At 34.8% G+C, this 23,184-nt stretch overlaps 1 protein-coding gene across 2 annotated transcripts in view; it reads right to left on the bottom strand.

Moving 5' to 3' along the window:
- Positions 1-23,184, bottom strand: part of ash1 (histone-lysine N-methyltransferase ash1) — a 51,855-nt gene that overhangs the window by 12,884 nt on the left and 15,787 nt on the right. For both annotated transcript variants that reach the window (XM_085208166.1, XM_085208168.1), the window contains 3 exons: positions 6,581-6,769; positions 6,235-6,364; positions 284-6,149 (listed from right to left, as the gene is read on the bottom strand). In XM_085208166.1, coding sequence (XP_085064292.1) covers positions 284-6,149; positions 6,235-6,364; positions 6,581-6,769 — 6,185 coding nt within the window. The remainder of the gene's footprint in view (positions 1-283; positions 6,150-6,234; positions 6,365-6,580; positions 6,770-23,184) is intronic.

Here is a 23,184-nt window from a genome sequence, read left to right as displayed (position 1 = left end):
ATAAAAATTTGTATGTTAGTATAAAAATATATTGAACTAATTCGTTATTCAATGAATTAACCAATGGTTGACATTCTATTACTATGATAAATATTTGTATTGTAAATAAACCTGTAAGTGAGATCTCTAACATGTTTGTATGAAAAAAATCTTTGATAGTTTATTTGGAAAACAATGTGTATCAAAATACATATAAAAAAATACAAAACACATTTTTTTATTTTTTTTAGTTTAATTGCTTAATGATTTGTTGTAGGGAAACAATGCAATTCTTTATACTCACTCTTCCTTGTAATAATCAGAGAATAGTCCAGCAACCAAAAACTTCTTCCGTAATCGAGGATTCTTCTTCGAAACTGTTGGTCTGTCCCTACCATCAGCGCCATTAACAGGACTCTCGTCACGCGACGACGCCACCCGTTTCTTACAAATGACACTTTTCGAAAGCACATCAATGCTCTTTTCAAAATCTATTTCTTTCTCGTTTAGAGGTAACGGATCGTTCTCGTCGTGGTCATGAAGAGTATCTATGGATGGTTCACGAGACTTCGATGTTAGCCTTCGACTTATTACTGTGTCTATCGAACTTTCTCGAGAGCTTGAATGTATTTCTTGAACCTTTTTACTGATAGTACATGAGCGCGACTTTCTCCTAGTAGCTATGCTCTCTGGTTTGGTCGACCTCTCAACAATGTCTAAATGAAGTTTCTTTTCTGTTTTTCTATTATTCTTTTCCTCAGATGCATTATCAGAACTTCTCGTTAGCCTCCGTTCCCCGGGGTATAAGATAGCTAGGCTTGACTTTGGTCTCAAACCGACTTTTGCAGTTTTTTCTACAATTTTTCGCTTTGAGAATATTTCCTCAATTTCATGTGAGGGAGACATAGCCCTAGTTTTTCTTTTCAATCTTTCTAAGTTATCCAAGCGAGTGGTGTTTTTATCGGCTTTGAGATTTAATAAGCTTAGGGGAATACTATCTTCAGGGTCATTTCCCAGGGAGCTAGTTAATGAAGGAATACTATCAGTCTCACTGAGGACTTCCCATTTATTGATATGATTTTTTAATTCTTTATCAGATCTCGATTGTTTAAGTTGCAAAGCTGGTGCTCGTAAGATAGAAGTACTTCCAATTTTTTTTTCCGTGACATTCTTTTCTACAGAAGAAACTTTACAATTATCTGTCGAAACATCTTTTCCCTGTAACTTTTCTAGAGCAACCACGGTTAGACGTCCTTGCTTTGGCAATTCATCTTTATTTAAGACTATTTTGAGTTCTGGTTTCTTCGTCGTTCGCTCTAAAAAGCTGCTCATAGCCTCACCATCTTTAGGGACTCTTTCAAATGCAGAATGATCGGTGTCCTCAGATGTGAAATTATCAGAAGCAGTATTGTTTAATGTGGTAGATGGTTCCACTTTCTTCTTCTTCTTTTTAATACTAGGGAAACCAGTCCTATTTATAGCTTTACGTCGTCTTGTTCTTTTCTTAGACACCTCAAGAACCTTGTTTTCAGTGGACTCATTAGCCTCACCATTCTTTGCAATTACATTTTGTTTTTTGATATTTTCTAATGTTGATAGTTTATCCGTTGAAAGTTTTGGTACAACAACTTTCGTTGGTAGTACGAGTTTACTTTCTCTAATCAAACTATTTGATGTTTTCTTCTTCTTCTTTTCATTTAAATCATCATTCTCGTTAAGATTTCTCTTAGGTTGTCTTAAGTTATGCCCACCAGTAGTTTCTTGAATTTTATCGGATAGTACTGCTGCTATTGATTCGCCTCTTTTAGGTCTGATAATTGGACCAGGCGTTTCTGATATTAAGGCAAGAGGTATTTCTGATTCAGTATCTATTGGAGCTAACAACTCATTTGAATTTTTAGTATCATTACTTTTCGATTTATTCTTGACCTTCGAACTCTCGACCAAAATATTATTTACACAAATGGACGATTTAGGAATCTGATCTTCTAAATCTACAGATGGCTCAAAAATACCAGTGGGCTTATCGACATTGACGACGACGCATTGTTCAATAACAGTCTCAGTAACTTTCGATCTTTTAGTTTCTAATAATTTTCCTTTAGACACCGGCGACTTGATAACGCTCGCCCTTGTGTTTACTTGTATTGATTCTTTGCCTTTAGTACGATCGTCAGATATTTTACTTCCGGTGTCACTATTCTTTTCTTTTTCTAGAATTCGAGATTCAATTGATTTTCTAATGTTGTTATTAAGAAGTGTATCTAAGACCTTAGTTGCTGCGCTTGGGTTAATTTTGGATACTAAATTGCTAGTAAGACCTTCTAATCTATTTTTCTTTCGGGTCATTATTTCCGATTTTTGTGCAGGTGGTATCGAACTTTTATAAAGAGAACGCGCAGACATGCTTTTAAGGGGATCAACGGATGAATTATTTGTATTCGCCTGCTCAGCTGATGAAAGAGATTTGTCACATTCTTTGCTTTCTTCTCTCGATGTATTTTCATTAATATCTTTTGAAACACCACTTATTGTTTTGTCTTCAGATAATTTTTTGGACAGTGACTGCACAACCTGATCGAGACTAGAATGAGATATAACTTTGTCCGCTTCCAATCTGTGGCGTTTTTTTGGTGTCGCAATAGGAGCTGAATTTCTAATTGGTGAAGCCTTTCTCTCACATCTTGGCGATGATGTTCTGCTTGCTTCAATTTTAGATTCTATTTTTGTATCATTACTTTCTTTAGATTTTGGTAAACTTTTTTCTAAGTCATTAACCATTTTATGCACCGCTTTAAGTTTTTCTGAGGTTTCATAGATTTTCTTAGAAAGCTCAGATTGTTCCGAAGTAGGTTTTTCTATAGTCAGATCATCTTCAATGTTGTTATTTGTAAGTTGGCTATCCGAGAAAGATTTATTAAAGGCGTCGGTTTTTGTTGGAGTTTCTAATGGGTTAGTATTCTTAATTGATTTTGGTGAAGTTTCATTTTGAACTTTGTTGTCTTGTATATTAGAAACTGGGTGTTTTGAACTATCACTGCCTTTCTTGTTTTTTTCAACAACACCTCTCTGTTTAGACAGTTCTTCTGAAACATCTTTATGTACATCACCCATACAATCAGTTTCAGTACATAAAAACTTATCAGAACTAGCATCAGTTTTGGAATTTTCATCAAATTCAGCGGAAACCAAGCTTAAGCTCAAAGAATTGCTAGTTGAAGAATTTATATGGTAATGTCTCTTTTTTAATGGTAATTTATGTTCGTTGGTATCTTTACCGCCTTTATTTTGAGATTCTGTCAGTTGCTTTTTATGCCTTCGCTTTGATGTAGGTGTAGCAATTTCCTGATTATCTGATGTTTTTCGCTTTTTAGATGCTCTTTTTATTACTTTTGGAGGCGCTGGATCTGTCGTAGTCTTTTCTTTTTCTATAGTTTTTTGTGGAACTGGAGACATGTTACTAATAAATTTAGGTGCTATTTGACATAGTTTTATAAAGTTAGATATTAATGTATCCATGTCTTGGGTAAACTTTTGGTCGACCGAATCAACCGAACTACGATTTGCAACCGATTCCCTGCATCGTGAAACCGATCTTGAACGATGTCTTCTTTTACTTCTATGCCTGTGATGTTTACTTTCAGTTTTAATGGTTATCCTTGAAGGTCTCTCTGTAGGTTTTAAGTTTATTTTGGGTGGCGCTAAAACTACCGTTCTCCTTTGCTTTTTAATATGGTATGAAGGTTTAATGTGGGGTTTCTTAAAATTCAAAAATACATTTCTAGACAAGGACTTGTTTGGAACATAGGTATTTTTTGCTTTTTCAAAACAACTAGGCAACGGTTTTAAAGAATTTTCTTTCTTTGCAGTTGGCGAATCCTTTTTAACTTGTTTACGATTTTTAGGTGAAAGTGTCCTTGAGAAATGTTTTAAATTATCATCTTTCTTCGAGCCAGAAGACAATTTGGTAGCTGTACATATTGGCGATATGCCAAATTTATGAGTGAATAGCGGTTTGAGGGATGGCAAAGTGTTACCAATGAAACTAGCTTTAGATGGCGATTTCAACAACGTGTTGTTATTGTTGTGACTCACTTTAAAAATGTTATAAGTCGTTACTGGCCTCTGTAAACCGCTAAACACTGGGCCGGGCGCAAAGGGATCCGAAGAATTTAGCCTTAAAATATGTTTTTGACTATTTTTCGAAAATCCATAATTATATTTCGACGGTAGGGGATATTTTGTGCAGACACTAACATATTTCGGACTAGCGTTAGGTTTGCGTAAATACGTCTCACATTCCGAGTCACTTGAACTGTGTCCTAAAGTTAAACTACTGAAGGTTTTATTGGATAGAAGTAAAATTTCTTGATCAGAGACAAAATGTTTTTGATTCTTGTAATACGACCGATTTCTGACGGAACGGGTCTTTTTCAATTTTCTCATTCGCCTTCGCATACTTCTCACACTGTAGTCAGTCTTATAGCCTGACTTGTCGCTTTTATAGCCAGATTTGTGATCACTCTTGTACCCTGACCTACAATAGTCACTCTTGTAACCAGATCTACATCCATAATCACTTTTATACCCTGATTCTATTAACCTACTGCAACTTTTATACGGCTTAAATTCATGATCACTTTTGTAGCCAGAGAGGATATCCTTATATTTTGGATTAAGGTCGATTTGCTTCCACGTCGGGTCTAGGGGATCTTCAGCGGCGCCTTCATTTTCGCTTTGATGATCTCTCCACGAGTTATTCATTGATTTAGTATTCTTAGTTTTTGGTAAGTTAGCAAGTTTACTGTTGACTTCTTTTCTTTTTGCGTAAACTCCAGACAAAACGGATCTATTAGATGGCAGGGAGTCGTCATCACTATCAGCTGAGTCGTATTGGTTCTTATCTCTCAGGGTTTTAGATGTCGATTTTGTTGTTTTGGTTTTATTTTGAGGCTTTCGGCCAACTTTTTTCCTTGGCGGATATAAAACTCTATCAGTTGCGTAAAGCATCCTATCTAAGGCAGCAATATCTAGTTTATGATCATTTTTCTTGTTCTTCTCAAACTTATTTTGTTCTTGTTTAAGTGGAATGGGTGAAGGCGCTTCCGTTTTAATTTGCCTCATTTCATTCTCTATTCGCTTTTTTTGGAAATCACAATCACTTGAATCAGATATGTTGTGTGCTCTGGCTCGTGTTTTAGATTTTGAACGAGCACTTTTTCTTTCGCCTATGGTATTTTCTTTATGAATGGATTTCCGGCTAAGTCTGTTATGACTATCTTCTATATCATGTCGCCGCAATGGAGAATGTGTTGGTGAATTATGATTGGACAATATACCAGAGTCCGGTGAAACATTAGGCGGATCGTTGTTATTGTGAAAATCGTTAATCACATTAACTCTGGACTTCGACTGTTTTTGAGATTCAGCACGTTTACTGTCGTATTCATCTTTTCTAATTTTACGGGGTCGACCTCTTTTTCTTCTAGATTCAACAACTACATTCTTAACATCTTCTTGAGATTCAACTGAATTTGTACTGATTGTGTCAAGTTTTTGAGAATCTATCTGGTTAGCGGAGCTGGTGTCCGCGCCAGGTACTGTTATCGGTGAACTTTTTAACAGGTCACTAGCACTGCCTAGCTCTGAACCACCTGATGTTATATCTAAGTGCATAAAGTCATTATTATCGACACAGTCTTCCAAATTAGGCGGATTAGGTATCGATAGTCCAACAGAATCCGTCACAGAAGTTATTTCTTCAAGATCTTTGTTTATTTGAGACAATTCTTCTGTTTGCTGCGGACTCAAATGTGGAGTGTTGTTTAAAAAATTCGACGCGATGGGTGGTATTTCGGATAAATTATTTATCTGGCCGAGCACACAATCACTAATAGTTCCGACACCTTCAATAGGATTGGGTTGAATTCCACACGCTACTGGAGGATTGGGCGTAGGATAAATAGTGTTAATTGGCACCGTGGTGCTCAGTTGCTGCGTTCGCGCGACAAATTCTTGCAATAGTCGTGACGAATAATGCGACGTGCTTTGATGTACAGTCGTAGAGTTGGAACACTCATTCTCCGATCCAGAAGAATCTTGCGTCGCCCTCTGTATCGCGGCTGTTACAAGTTGTGGTGTTAGTTCCATTTCACTACTTGATCCGTCTCCTGTAATAATAAGAAATATTGTCAAACCGAAATATTTTCTATTATAGTGATAAAAAGAGTTTCGAGTAAACTAAACTTGACATACCATTATCAGCAATAGATTTGTCGTCTGGCGAACCGCTATGAACTGGGAAGGTCGAGAAATTGGGCTGTTGCGCCGGCGCGCTCGATGTTTGTTCTGGAAATAGTTCCGCAAGGTCCGCATCGTCGATGACCTGAGGAATATATTTCGGGTTATTTTCAACGTCATTGGCTATTTGTGAATGGGTTTTGAAAATTCGATAAATATATAGTTATCCACAAATAATAATGCAGTTGCAAAGTTCTAGTTTAACGGTTTAAAGTTTTTTACACGTTGCGTATACGCAAAATTTTTACATTTGTCTAATATTTTCTTTATATTTTTATAGAATTTCATGTTATTAACGTACTTGCAATTGACAAGCGGCAGCAAGTGCAGTAGAATCATCAGGAGATGCGTGTGTGGAGCCGCCGGCGGCTTCCGCGGTGTCTGAATCCGACGAGGACGATGACGAAGAAGAAGAGGAAGAAGATGACGATGACGTGGACGACGACGTGCTGCTCCCACACGCGCCATTCTCCTCCACCGATAATGCAAACTAAAAAAAGTTAAAAGGTAAATAATGACAAAAATTCTAAAAACGTCGTTATGTTTAATAATAATATTAATAAAAAAAAAATGTAAATAGACAATAGTAGATAATAATAAAGTAGTTATTTAACGCTTTTAATGTCGAAGAGCGCAGTCGCGCTGCTCTCGCTAGTTCCGAAAAATTTATTATCATAGTACAAAATCTTCCGAAGAGCATGTTGAAGAAATTATAGATGGTGTGGTGTATTGTAACGAAAATGGTGAATATTTCTCATGCTCAAATAAATTATTTATAAAAATACACTTTTTTACTGGCATTTTTTAGCATATATTAGCAAAATATGTATTGCACTAAAAGGGTTAATTGACAAATGATTATTAATTAAAAATGATAACAGTTAATATATCATTAAATCGTCTATCGTCGATTTCATCAACAATCACATATAGTGAGTGAGAGGTGCCATTCGCTTGACAAGATTGATTTAGCGTAACTAGCACTAACAGTAGTTTCACAAGAGTGTAGATTGCAGTTGCCGCAATATTGCACCTTTATATTCGTAACAGTCCATACAAAACATTGTATTAAGCTTAACGACCGCTTACATTTCCTGAATATCGGCAGACCTTAAAGTTCTTTACACATATCTATATCCTGTACGGGCGAAATTATTGTTTTTCGATAGGAAATTCACACGAGTCGTGCACATTTAGTGAAAACTAGCCGTATATATGCCAATAAACATATAGAACGATAGTGCTTAAAACGCGAAATTGTTCTTCCTTTCTCGGTTAGACTTTCAAGAATGAATGTACAACTCACGACTCTCGATAACACAATGAAAGGGATTTACAGCACGCTTCTATTATTTGACTTGTCTAACGCGGCTTATCTGTTAAGCTTAATTTTAAATCCAATTAATAAGAATAGACTTATATTTTTCTTTTAATTAGGATAGATTTATATTTTCATTTCTTCTAGTGTCGGCAGCATAAAACTGACTCAACACGCAACGCCTCCAGAATTCGGTGGAAAATGGGGAACTGAGTGTCCTTAACACTTGGGCACCCGCTGTGTACGGGATATAGCGGGAAGCTGATTAAAAAAAAAATAGACAACCTAATATAATTTGACAAACTGGAGTACAGACACTTTTTACTTTTTCTTAATGTTATCTATAGAAAATATAAATATTTACAACTATAAACATAGGTTTTTTTCTAGCTTTAAGCTGCATCCCGCACACAGCAGGGTAGGCAGAGGGAACCTAGTGTTAAAAATAGAAAGGGTACATAATCACCTTGTTCATTTCTTTCAAAAAGCATCAGTGGCCCCAATAACAAAACTTAGTGTAAAGCTGTTAAGCATTATGTAGATATATGGCAGTAATCAATAAGGCGGAAGGGCAAGCAGCCCTCGCAATGCAAGGGGTTGATGTGTCGTGTGGTCGGTCTTATCACGGCTCGCATATCAAAACACCCTGAACTACCCCACACTACCTCTACAGGGGCTGGTTTTACGTAAATAATAAAAATAACTTAATGTGTTATTTTTTAGATTACAAATAAAACGTTTATTTGCCATGTTTGACTGTAATATTAGAAGTAAGTTTGATTCTATGGTAAACATTATGGAGTATCTTTAATACGCCACAATGATGGCTACCTACATTTTAGAAATTCATAACTGGTAAATAAAATTTTAGTTTTTACTCAAAAAAATATTTAAAAAATCATATACAATAATTAAAATAAATTATAATTTATTTTTACCTAAAATACATATATACGTTTACGTGAATTCCAGACAATTAACGTATTAATTATAGAAATAAACATAAAAGTCAATACAGTATATATTACCCCATCTGAACCTACAATAGAATAACGGTGCCAGAAACCTAAGTCAGACGGCGCCGACACGAATATCACATTAACGACCTCGTGATCTACGGAGATTTATATCTGACAGCAAGTCAAACAAACACAAAACATTTATTGAATGGCTTTCAAAATATTTTTGTTCAGGCACACTCTCATCAACAAAAGTGTACAGTTAACATTGCCAATGTTTAAAGTCAAATCAAAAAACCTAAACTTAAATCAGCTTCATGCTGTATCCCGCATACAGCAGAGTAGGCTGAATGAACCTAGTGTTAAGACATTCCTTTCCCCACATTCCACCAAAATTTGTGTTGAGTAGCGTAACTAAACGCCGAGTTTTTTGCCTTGGTGCCAGAGCAAGGAAATTAAAATATTAATAAGGGATATTAATTGGGGATCGAACCCACAACCGTCGCGTTACAGTCACACCCTTGTGTCAGCCCTTGCGCCACGTCTCCCTCATGTTTCAAGTCATTGTTCATTATTCATTAAATCTCGATTTCAAAGAAAAATATATCAAAATAAATTAGAAAAACACAATAAGCGTGTAAAAGTCATATCCGTTATCGATAATATATTCTATAAAAAACTTGTAATAAAAAATATTACATAACTTTAAAATAGATTGATAGCCGTTTATAAAAAGGCACCTCTAGTCAAAAACAACTTTTTATGATACTATATATTCGATTAATTCTTAAACTATAATATTAATAAATTTTGTAAAAGAAAATTAACAATGGCTGACTGTTTAAATGTACAATTAAATATATTTATTTCAGTAAGAAAAAAAAATACAAACACAATACTTATACATATGTTATGCACCAAGAATCAAGATACGTTATTTACATTGTAAATTATTATGTGGCCACTTAACACTTTAAGCGTCTACCATAGTTTTTAACCGACTTCTAAATAAGAAAATGAAAATAAAATAAAACACAATTAGTTTTAACTGATCGACATAAATAATAATAAAGTTAATATTAGAAATCCATCTACCTACTTTTCGTAGATTATTCTAGAATGTTGTGGCATATTACGTGAGATAATTTTAACAAAATCATAGAGACAAAGCAAAAAAGAAACCTAATAATAAAAAGCGAAGCAACAAGTTGATTTCAAGAGTCATTGACATCAGGCCAAATATCGTGAACAACAATACATTTGGTATTTGAACGTTTAAATGATCATAGAAGCTGATGATAAATTATAAGTTTTTATAGCATCTACTATACTAATTCAGTATATATATTTATAACGAGTAAAATCTATTTTACATTTACAAGTTAGTAGCGACCTAAACGCGGCTTCGCCCGCTTAACCTCATTATTATGTTATAGCCAAAAAAAATATATAGAGAATATTTACATGTAATTATATAATTTTTTATAATTTTTTAATGTATATAATGGTTTGTTATATATATGTAGCTTTTTTTTTTATATAGTGTATATATATATATATTTATATATATTTATGTTTGTGTATATATATATAATATTTTATTAGTTTGTATATATTATATTGTATTTATTATATATATCTGTATGTATTTTCAAAATTGATATTTAATTTTTAATTTTTTTTTTTTTTGCACGCCTACACTTTTTGTTCTCCCACATGACAGGTTGGCTGGTAGAAAATGCTTGTTAGCGTTAAGCCCGCCTATTGTACATTTTTTATCTTTTTTGTGCAATAAAGAATATAAATAATAAATAATAATTTGTAACCATATTTGCTATTCTGATATGTAAGCAATGTTACTGTAAAGTTTCATCCAAATCTGTTCAGTAGTTTTTGCGTGAAAGTGGAACAAACATACATGCTCACAATTTTTAACATTTATCATATTAGTAGGAAGTAGGAGAAATAAATACATATAAGAGGAAGTAGGATATGCATGTATAATAAGAGGTAATAGTTTTTTTATTCAACTTCTCACTCCTTTTCCTCACATAGTAAGATAGCTTGAAGTAATTTAGTGTTAATTCCCCGAAGTGGTTCGAACTGACAACCATCGTGCTTAGTGGTTAAACTCAAAAATTGGCAAACTGCACCGTAACGAGCTAATAAATTTAAATTATAAGCAAGAAAGCAAATTTTATGAGTGACAGTGTAAAATTAATTAAATCATCTCAATTCTTTTTACATAAATTCGAGGTGATTTAAGAGTAAGTTACCAAGCAACCGGCTACAACGAAACAAGATTTACACATTTTTTGCTGATAACTAATGATAACCGTCTATTAGGTAGGTACTTGTATAAATTGCATTTCAATATAATATCCAATATTAAAGTAACATAATAAATAAAGTAAATACATAGTAAATTAGAGGTTCGCCCGATCGAGGAAGGCCGTGAACTTGACAGCGGCAGACAGTCGAGTGCCGGCGCAGGCGCAGGCGTCGAGATCAAATAGCGCGGAAGGGCAAGAGAAAGGCCGACCGGTGATATTTGCGTACCGTACGCGCATTGTTGTACAATTGTGCATACAAAGAGATACTGTGATCGAATCTCTCTGTACTCTCCGTACAAGCGCTAATGATCTTCACAGACATTAAATATGATTAATAAAAGAGATTATTTTGTGAATGTTAACTTTAGCTTTCCTTGACGTATTCTAACCAATTTATAACAGAAAATGTTTTACGAAAAATATTGTTTAAAGGTACTAAAACAAATTATGAACATTTTTATATACTATTTCAATTATTTATATCTTTTCATTCTATATTTTGCCAACACACTGCTAAATAAAAAGATAAAGAAGCCAAATAAAACAATTCTCTTAACTAAAAGCAATCGTTAAGACCATTTCATAGTAAGAAACCCACCCAGTCACCGCGCATCCGATGCTCACGTTCAAAAGATCAATCAAGATAAATATGCACAGTACATTTTCCCTCTTACTTACGGACCACAAAAAGATATCTATCCCACGCATTCGTCGACTATTGCGATATTTCTGCAAATATTCATAATATTACGAGGTAATTGATAACTATTATTATTGAGTGAATTTATAAACGATAAACTGACAGGTCGTGATACAAATTAAATTCAATTTTATTTGTGAAATATTTACGAAACCATTTTCGTTTATATACCTAATGATAGGGTAATATGAATGTTGGCTGCCGGTTACCTTCACTGTAGCTATAATTATTCAGTAATTCACTCAGAGATTCTTACAATTCCAAAAAAAGCTTTTAAACAATATGTATATTCATGTTTTTTTGTACAGAAGGAGTACGTACTTCTACTGGATACTACTACTATAGATATTTAAATTCGGGTGTTTACACGTTCGAGATTGAGATTGTAACAAGTACAAGATAAAGTAATCTTATCGCTATGCACATTATCACCGGTCTACATACATACACGGATAGCCCGCAAACGAGTGACGGGCCACGCCGTTCATACTTGATTATTTTCAGTTTTGGTTTTTTGTCATTAGATATAGCTACTTATATTAGCTCATTAATAGCACAGGGTTGTATTTGTCGTTTTCGAGATGCACAAAAAGTTATTTTATTAATTGCATAGATAATTCTTCAATGATTGAGATACAAAAGTTGACGCTGTATCCCGCATATAGAAGGATAGGTAGAGGGAACCAGAAGGGAAGGGCACCTTTAACCGCATTTTCATGGCATTGCGCGTTGAATAGCAGAGCTTATGCCCTACACTGACAATTCCCCAATATTTACTTTAACAAAAACATACAATATAATATATCCTAATAGCCAACATAAAACACGCATTGCTATATTAACACGCTGTTACCGACTCTCACGTTTCACGCAAACACGTTTAAAGGTTACAAACATTAATTGGCAGCCCTGAATGGAGACGGCTATCCGGTGGCGGTTGATTGTACTCATCAAGGATTCCTGCACTCAAGGACGTTGGTCGCCACTTGCTAGACGATGGCCGTCGATCGCCTCTTATTATTTCTCCCTAGACACATCTCGTTTCTGTCTCGATTCATTTATATTCGCGATACATATACCCATAAATCGTTTTGTTTTCTTAGTTTATTAATATACTTATTTGATTCAACAAAAAAGAAATCAATTTCAAAACAGTTTTAATACAGAACATAAAATAAATGCTTGTGGCAATGGTAATATAAAAACAGATACCTACTAAAGCTTTTCAAATATATTATACGCGAAATAAAATAACGAATTCAATAGTTTCCAAGCAGATTATATTATTATACGAAATGAGAAAAAAAATCGAATCGAAAACGTGTAGATTCAAGGTCCGTGCGATGTCTGCCACATGTTCAAAATGAGATATTACTCCAGAATAATTATGGCCAAATAATAAACGTGCTCACGCCAAGTATTAGCGCTTCATTCCGTTTATTTAAATCACTTTTTGTATTTACGAAGTAGGCACTAACAAAAAGCTATGGACTACGAGGGTTCAATCACCTCGATAAGTCGAATGTGCGAATCTCATTGTCTGGGTACCTATTTTTTGTGGCATATGGTTAATTCACGGCGTTTTTGGCAAATGGTAAACAATTACTACCAACATTTTTGTCTTTACATAAGATTATCTACAAGGCGGCCAACATGCACTATACGTAACGTGCCCAGACGTTCCGTTTTGAACGGGACTGTCCCGTTTTTTGCTTGTGTCCCGAAACAAGCCACGAGTGGTCTGTAGAGTATCACGTTATTGCAGTATGCTATTCTTAATAGATGAATGGATTAGTCCACAAAAAAAGGATGAATTGAATTGTTAATTAAAGTATTAATTATACCTAAAATGTCTAGAAAAATGAAAGCTATACTAACAAAATTAATATACATATCTAAAAAAAACGAAAGTCCCCCTAATATGTCCCATTTTGAGCCAAACGAAGCATGGTCACGTTAAGTATACCTACTACGATTGTATCATTGCAGGACGCTGACAATGCAGTCACTCTTTAAAATAAAAGGCTACCGTGGACTCAAGGATGTATGCAAATACACATCACATCAACAAAGCAAGATGCGGATCCAAAAAATAAATGAAACAAGGACAAGGACAAAAGGACTACCAGTCAAGAGAGTGTACGAGAGGACGACACATCAAGTCTTTAATTGCTTTTATTTACTTATGCTAAGGATATAACTTTTTTATCGATTAGGCCAGCCGTGGGGAAGGGGCACAAAGTGTGTCGGACTGGTAGCGGGTTCAATCCACACTAGAGGAAATAAAATATTTATTTAAATGTATATTTCCATTTGTTTGTTTGTTGCATTCCCTCTGGTGTCGAGGCTAAGCACGGCGTTGAGTTACGTCACTGAACACGCAATGTCTCCAGAATTCAGCGAAAAGTGGGGAACGGTTCTAGGTTCTAGCGGGATACAGTGCGGGATACAGCGTGAAACTGATTTTTTTTGTAGCGATGGCTGGTTGAAATGCACAAGAGTGATAATTACACAGTTGCTTAACCGAGTGCGTAATTTTAGAGTCGTTCGTGTCATGATATTGACATTTGGCGCAAGTGGGCACACTACAAACTGACAGAATGTCGATATAGCTGCCAATCTTCGATAACTCATTATTTTACCCTCGAGCGATCCTTGTCAAACACTATGATTGAAATCATATGAAATGAAAAGTGGACATAAATTATTTTTTCAAATGTCAGAAGTAATAAGTAATAACCTAAACTTTTTAGTCTACATAAGCTTACCAACGTCAACTTTTTAAGCTACAAAAGAAATGTATTGATAATATTGAATACCAAAATTTCAGTAGTGTGCACAAATGTGTGATGGCAAAAGCTACAGGGGGGGCTACAAGCATGGGTTCGATTCCCACTTGAAGAAATGAAATATTGAATATTTCCATTTCTTCGCTCTGGTGTCAAGCGCCGACGTTGAGAGCGCAGTTTCGAGTTCCACCACATAATATGCAATCCCTCCCGAAAGAGAGCAGCGGAGTGTCTCAGCACTAGGCTCCCTCTGCCTATCCTGCTACACACGGGATACAGCGTAAAGCTGAAATATCAAAATTAAATAAACAATAAAATTTGCATACTTTTAATAATTAAAATCCAAAAATATATGCAACAATAAGCTATTCAGTGAAGTTACAACATAAAGACAGGCTGCGGTTTAAATAATGTTCGAGAGGCGTGTTCACGTAGTGTCACGTCTGAAAACCACAACTTAATATTATGTGAAACGCGTGATATTAACTATAATACTATAGCGTTATGAATTTTGTTCAAACATGAATATATTTCATAACAAAGGAAGTAAAACAAATTGTATATTTGCCCACATTCCAATAAGGAAATTTTTAAATTAGTACTATATGTAACATATTAGTACTTCCGTTTGGACAAAAGTTGGATGTTGCCAGTTCGATTCCCACTCGGGGGAATTATATATTTAATCTTTTCATTACATCGCCTTGTTGAGTTTCATCACTCAAAACACAGTCAACAATTCGACAGAAAATAGAGAACGGAATGTCTTAACAACACTAGGTTCCCTAATTCCCTCTGCCTACCCTACTACGCGCCGAGTACAGCATAAACAAAAAAAAATAAACATTATTTAAGCCCATTTACATAATTTAAACAACAGATTAAGATATTAACTTAACAATCAAAGCTGCCGAATAATAAATACTTTAATAGATAATCGAACTCCCTACTAAATTATATAACCGTCACTAATGCCAGTGATCGAGCAAGTCATGCAAAAAAGTCTAATGGGGCTGCCAAACTGGTGTGATCATCAATACACAAATAAAACACATGTTATCTGATCGACGGGCGCATGTTAAATTGTATCTGCTTTTATTCGTGCCATCAAAGAGTAAAAATATATGTTTTTATTTCAAATAGTCTAAAATTTTTGGACTTATGTTCATTGTAGGCCTTTGTGGCACAAGGATATGACTAACGCAATGGTTGACGGTTCGATTCCCAATCGGGGGAAAGGAATAGATAATAATTCTATCTATTAATATTTGGGGCGGCGTTTGGTTCCGCCAATTTCCGCAAAGCAACGGAATGTCTTAACACCAGGTTCTCCGCCTACCATGCTAAATTCGAGAAACAGCGTAAAACAAAAATAAAATCTTTAGCGGAATTATTTTAAGAACAGGAAATATTACATACGATTTGTTAACAGCCCTACATGCATATATTTAGTGACATGAGTATATGTTAAACTCAATATTAATAGCGAGAAATGCTTGTAAAATTTTCAACTACCCATAAAATAATACAGTTTTGACCGAGTGCCAAGGCATTTTAAACGTTAAATATTTTAGCTTCCCGCCGCACATAAAAGGGTAAGACAGACCTGGGAACCTAGTGTTAAGACATTCCGTTGCTTTGCGGAAATTGGCGGAACCAAACGCCGCCCCAAATATTAATAGATAGAATTATTATCTATTCCTTTCCCCCGATTGGGAATCGAACCGTCAACCATTGCGTTAGTCATATCCTTGTGCCACAAAGGCTCTTTCGCTCGCCACTTTCCGCCGAATTTTAGAGGCATTTCAAATTGAGTGGAGAAACTCAATGTAGCTCGGTTGCCTCGACACCACATCATAGAAATGAAAATATAAAATGTTTCATTTCATCGGGTAAGAATCGAACCCACAACCAGTCGCGTTTATAGTCACACGCTTGTGCCCCTGCTCTACGTCCATCCGAGACTTTAATTTGTTCGAAATATTATTATGAAACATATACGAATCGTACAAAGCTAATAGTCAACTTGTTAAAAATATTAAGTGGCTTATTGAGCCAACTATCAAACACTGTTCATTCAATTATACGAACAAATAAATTATATCTTATTAAAACGCATCACGTGCGGGTTCCATGCGGGAATAAACACTTACTTTTTGGAAACGATACAAAAATCAAAATTCGATACATTAAAATTGTTATATAAGTTTGTAAAAAAAATATTTTTCCTTTTAAGTATGGTATAAAACACTTCTTCCTTATATGTATATATGTATTTTAATAATAAGACATTCGCGAGACGTGATGTCACACTGTCGAGTTTTGAATACAAGTAGGTACCTACTAAGAGGCTAAAATAAAAACATGATATTATTTACGATCGTCATCGTATCACTTTAGCAACATGTCAACACAAAAAAAACATGATGCAGTTTTAGAAACGTGCGTTCTAAAATATATATTCTTTTTATTCAACCTTTAATAATAAGTTTAGCCATCGACAAAAATTAGATTAAAAATTCTATAAATATTTGCAAAAGAAAATTCTTCAAATAGCCTTGTAATAATTTACATAAAATACATAGTTTAATGTAATAATATTACTTACAAATTAATTGAATAATTTTTTATATAATAATATATGTCATAATAAATTTAATCCAAAGAAAATAAAAAATAATTACAATATAACATTGGTTCTTGGGCAAAAACTGTATTTTTTATCGCGTATACTCTGAGCAATTTGTAATTTTAATACCATTAATGTAGAGAGGCACCACACGTTCATGTAACTAGTCGACAATTTGTCGTTTTTACAACAAAAAACAATATTTAATTAATCGTCGAGTCATTTTTAAATTCTTAATAGCTGTATAATTTTTTAGATTTTATATAAAAACAAATCACCTATCCCACACACAGTATGCAGAGAACGTAGTGTTAAGACACCCCGTTGCCCATTTTCCACCGAATTCTGGAGGCATTGCATACTAAATGGCGGAATTCAACGCCGCGCTTGACCTCTACACCAGAGCGAAGATATGAAAATAAAAATTTACATAACCCCGTCACTATTGAACTCGTATATTTTACATACTCGTACACTATCTTATTTCTAACGTACCTACTCCAATACACAATACAGTATGGGATTATGACCTTTATAAGACTAAAGTCAATTCTATTTGTCACAACACTGACAACAAAATTACATTGGTAGGTACCAACGGAAATACCAAAACCATTAAATAATTTAGCAAATTGTTTCAAAACGAGAAGTTTACTTATGTATTGCAAATACTGCATTTAGATGTAGAGTAGCACACTCCTGCGCACTAACAAGCCAGCAGCAGTCAGGATAACAAGTAACAAGACCTCGTAAAATTCAACCCTATAAGTTTCTCTCCTTCTTAGTACATAACCTCGGGTTCCTGATACATCTACAAGCTACTTTACGATGTAAAACGATATCAAAATTTTGTATGCTTTAATAAAAAAAACATTTTGAATAATAAAAAACCGAAAAGGTTGAAATAACACATATTTTTTTAAGTAATTAAATTAATGCTTATTACTTAGGCGGCAGAAGGGCCCCTGTTTCGAGTTGCATGCACCGATGCACACCACACCAAGTGATATGGTTACCGACTAACCTATTGACGTCTTATAAATAATTATCTCAGTGAGTAGTAAAAGTACTATATATTATCTGTGAAACATCAAATACAAAATATATCTAGATAAAATACTTTATTTCTTAGCTTAACCCCTGTATCCCGCATATAGCAGGGTAGACAAATGGAATCTCGTGTTAAGACACTACACTCTCCGGCGAATGTTCATTCAGACATTGCCTAACGAGTGGCAGAACTTAACGCCGCGCTATATCATGTTACCAGAGCGACGAAATGAAAATATTCGATAATCCATCGCCCCCCGAGTGGAAATCAAACCCAGACCATCGCTTCAACACACATCACACAATCACCAAATCAAATACATTTTTTTACTAAAATAAAATCAAAATAAACAGAAGCCATCACCCAAATTTGTCATCACCTGCCGTAGGTGATATAAAGACTACAATATATTTACAAAAGCTATACTTGCCAACCACGGCGGCGCCCGTGACTCAGATTTAGACGGCCGCTATCGTTCCTTCGATCGCAAACCCAATCTCGACTAAACTAATTAAGGCGTATATTAGGGTGCCGAATGGACGAAATATTCATGTAATAATACAAATAACCACTCACACCCATTTAATATATTCCAAGGTAGGGTAAGCACGTTAGTAATACAATGATATACCTGTTTTAAAAGTTGCCTCGGTCGATACAAGAATTATTTTTTAAAGTTAAGTCAAAATTAATAATTAAAAAATTATATTTTCTAATATCATAATTCGGTGCAAAATGGAGAACGGAGTGTGTTAACACTAGCTTCCCTCTGCCTACCATGCTATGTGCGGGATAGAGCGTGAAGCTGTTTTTTTTTTATTAAAAATAAAATATCTATACCTTACATATAAAATGTATTAGAAATATATTTATTTCTACATTTTGGTTTATCTTATTTAAGTACTATTACTGATTCAGCATTCCAATTCTCACAACGTGGAATAATGATTGGCGATAAGCGGTAATCGCATGAAAGCTAGCCCTAGAACTGGTTGCTTTCTTAACAGCGCTGTGGAAAGGGAGTAACAGCTTAACGGGCAACGAGAAATCATATTTTATACAAATGTATATAATAGTTTGTTAGAAAGAGACCACTCGTGGCGCAGGGTCACAAAGTGTGGCCGTATACGCGACTGATTGTGGGTTCGATTCCCCACTCGAATAAGTGAAATATTTAATATTTCGGTTTTTTTTTTGCCTCTGGTGTCGAGGCAAAGTCCGGTGTTAAATTCCGCCATTCAACACGCAATGCCTTCAGAATTCGACGAAAAATAGGGATCGGAGTGTTATAACACTAGGTTCCCTCTGCCTACCCTGCTATATAGCGTGAAATTGATTTTTTTAAATAGTTTATTTGTAATGAAGTGCCGCACTGTGCACAGCGCTCACGACGTACAGCCAGTACTCCCGGAGATGACAAGATAGCAAACCACAACTTCCTTATCCGTTACGCGATATAATCGGACGAGGTACGCTGTCTAATTTGAATAACCAACGACTTGAAAAGTCTCGATCGCCTTACAGACAGACAGACATCTTTGGGAAAAATATATAAATAGTAATGAGACATTTCATATTCAAATAAGGTTATTAGTTGAGATTGTTTCAGAACATACAGAATAAATTACACTACTTATTGGTACCACAATAAAAGACGCCATCAAAGCACCGATTAAATAAACACCGATAAACCTATTAATATCGGTTGTAGCGTTTACGTTGGAATTCTCTAGCAGTTTCCCCCCCGGGTTCCCGCGGGGTTCAGATCGTGACTGCGCGTCGCGTTCGCGGCAATTTGCCTACCCATACAGTGCCAGCGAGCGACCGTTCTAATCATGTGTAAAATATTGCCGTGCCTCGTCAGTGCGGCACAAAATCGGGACGGCACGTCAAAAGTCACAGAGAAAACGTTTCGAGATTAATTGACTTGGATAGACGCGGCACGATCACCGCTGTCTGCACTCCGGGCTGACTTTGAATGGTATATAGAATTGCTAATTTCATTTAATTAATATAAACTATACAGTTAAAGATGTCTACTATATAATACTTAATTACTACATTTAAAAGTAAATAAGGAAGATCGAGTAAACATACAAAAAAAAATATATCCATAAAAAATATATATTAAAAAAAAAAAGAAATTAAATCAGCTTCACGCAGTATCCCGCACACAGCAGGGTAGCCAGAGAGAACCTAGTGTTAAGACACTCTTATAAATAAAATAAATTTCTATATGAAAAAGTAAAATCTATAACAAGGCGGTCAGTATCGGGCGCGAGAGGAGCGCCGAGAGCCTATTAGAACAATGTTAGCGAGCAGAAGCATGTGATCATAAAGTTGCGCCTACAATCAGTTGAGGCCGCGTGCCTGACCTGGCACAAGTTATATCATTTGTGTAAGCTGCAACCCATAAAAACATTACACTTAATAAATAATTATAACTGATATATATATATATGTATATGTATTTTTAATGTATTTAGGTTAAGAAGTGAAGTTTAGAAATATTACTATTAACTTAAATTTATATTAAATTCGTTTTAAAAATAAAAACAAAATATTTCATATAAATTGTTTTTTTTTCTGAAATTACGCAATGGTGTGTTAATTTATGTTATTTTATATAATGTAAGCAACAATTAAATAATTAACAATTTAATTACAGAACAATTATACAGGATAATTGGACTTACCACAAATTATCATAACAAAAACCACGTGATAAACAAACAAATCAATGCTTTATAATAAATAGAAAATACATGTTGAACATCTTTGTATCTTATAATGGAATGTTTATATAGATCAATTTAAGGGGGCGTCGTGACCCAGTGGCACAACCGCGTGACTGTAAGTAGGAGCGATAGTTGTAAGTTGGATCCCCATTCGGGGGAATGAATGGCAAAGCTACTCGCAATGGCTTAAAAATTCAGCGGAGAGTGTTGTAACACTGGGTACCCTCTACCTACACTGCTGTATGCGGGATACAGCGTGAAGCGGAGAAAAAAAATAAAAAAGAATTTATTTTCATCATATAACCAACTTACGTAAAAGAAGGAAAAATGCATCTTAAAACAGCGGAGACCGGTGCATAAATGCAGACATTTGCACTAACTATAGATCAAAAAAAGATTTTTCGTAAGGCAACGCTTTGTTTGTGAAGCAAAAAGGGAGGTAGGGTACCTACTGCATTCCCACGCGACACACGCGGATACGACGGTTCCGATCACCGCCCCCACTAATTGAGGAGATGCATCCAAGGACGCCCTGAGACTATACATACAACTAAATCGCTTGCTATTAACGAATTAAATTATTTTGACATTGACATGATTAAATTAAACTACTCCAATTGGGTTTTTTATTTAAGATTAAATTGTAACAATCTTTTATCTTTTTATCAGAAAAATATTATTTGGGGGTCATAAAAATATAATATTCAGTACTTAGGTGAACCATATAAAGATTATATTTATTTACTTGTAGAACACCACAGATAATAAAAACAAAGCTTAATAAATAATAAATTTCAAGGATAATTTTTCGTCACCAGCTATTACAACTAATGATAAGTGACATGGCAAGGAACTGAGATGAACTTGAGAGACGCGTGGGCAGCAATCATCTAGCTCTATCGGATAATGAATTCCGTATCGTACATCATGATTCTTGTACTATGAAAACTACTAAACAGTTTTTTTAAGTGAGAAATATAAATAAAAAAAACTATTTTCTTGTAACTTTATTTAATACTAGATACATTTTATTTTATACTTTTTTTTTGTGCCATTAAATTTTTATTAGCTTTCAATTTATCTACCTCACTGCCTATGTGCCTTTATAATATCTTCATTGTATTAATAATTAAAAACGTGTATATAAGTAAATAGAAAATGTCTCTATTGTTATATCTAAAATAATAATAATAAGAACTATTATAATAAGTAAGTACTAACAAACATTTCAAGGTGAGACATAAAAACGAACAAAAACGTCAACCAAATTAAAATACTTCCTTGTTAGCTTAAATAAACGCTGCGACCACAAAATAATATATAATAAAATAAGACTTCGCTATGGAGGTAAACAGTGGTCAATTACAGTGGCGCGGCTTTGTGGTCAGGTTCGGAAACAATCGAAGCGGTGCGATGCGCGAGATACCGACCAGTAATAACTCTAATGGTAAGATAAGACCACGGCCACTGCACGGCTATACGCTGTGGTGTGGTAACCACAGAAGTGTGCAAACACTGTGCGTGTTACTATTGTTTATTTACTAGGCTGCGTGAAATCTGGAGATGTTAATGTGCATCATAGAATCTTTTCCTATAAACTGCTTTCAAGTCTTGAGAACAATCTGGAGATGCCGTTTTTATTCATAAATTACAAATCCATGAATAACGAACGACAAGATCTCAAGATCGATCTCAGACTCGAGAGCCATTTAAAAATACTGGCCTCAGCACCTTTGCATATATTAAATTGATTGAAGAGATCACATGGTGTACGACGGCGTGGAGGTGCCGATGGCTTCCTACCTCCGCAACATCTCGCCGCGCCGCGAGCACCGAGACCAGTTTACGCCGACAAGCATGTAAACGATTTATTCCCGTGGCTCGTTTTGCATTACCCGATCGAGAGCTTAGGGCTGGATTCTTGACCATGGGAATTTTTGAAATAGGAATAGGAATAGAATTTAAATTTATATTACTTTTTGAAGATAGAAATCAAAATGTAACAATAGATAAATTTAAATGTGACAAAGACACAAATAAACAAAACTATTTATAAAATATCTAAATTACTGGCTTTTCCTGCGCCTTCATTTTTCTGGTCAAATAAAAAAAAACAGTTAAATGATGTAAAAAAAATCAGCTTCATGCTTTAACCTACATATAGAAGGGTAGGCAGAGGGAACCTAATATTAAGACAAACCCGTTCCCCACTTGCACCTTGCACTTGGCCCTTCTCAATAAGTGGACTATTTATAACACAATGATAATTTATTAAATAGGACCAACACTTCCTGAGATTTATGTGTGAGATTCATGTATTCAATCAAACAAAACATATCAACTTAATAATATTAATTATCGATAAGAAATGTGTGAAAACCAAATTAA

This window comes from Heliconius melpomene, chromosome 4, assembly GCF_056956725.1.
Source record: "Heliconius melpomene rosina isolate 202511_hmr_F chromosome 4, ASM5695672v1, whole genome shotgun sequence".
Taxonomy (NCBI): Eukaryota; Metazoa; Arthropoda; class Insecta; order Lepidoptera; family Nymphalidae; genus Heliconius; species Heliconius melpomene.
This window is presented reverse-complemented; position numbering and strand designations above follow the sequence as displayed.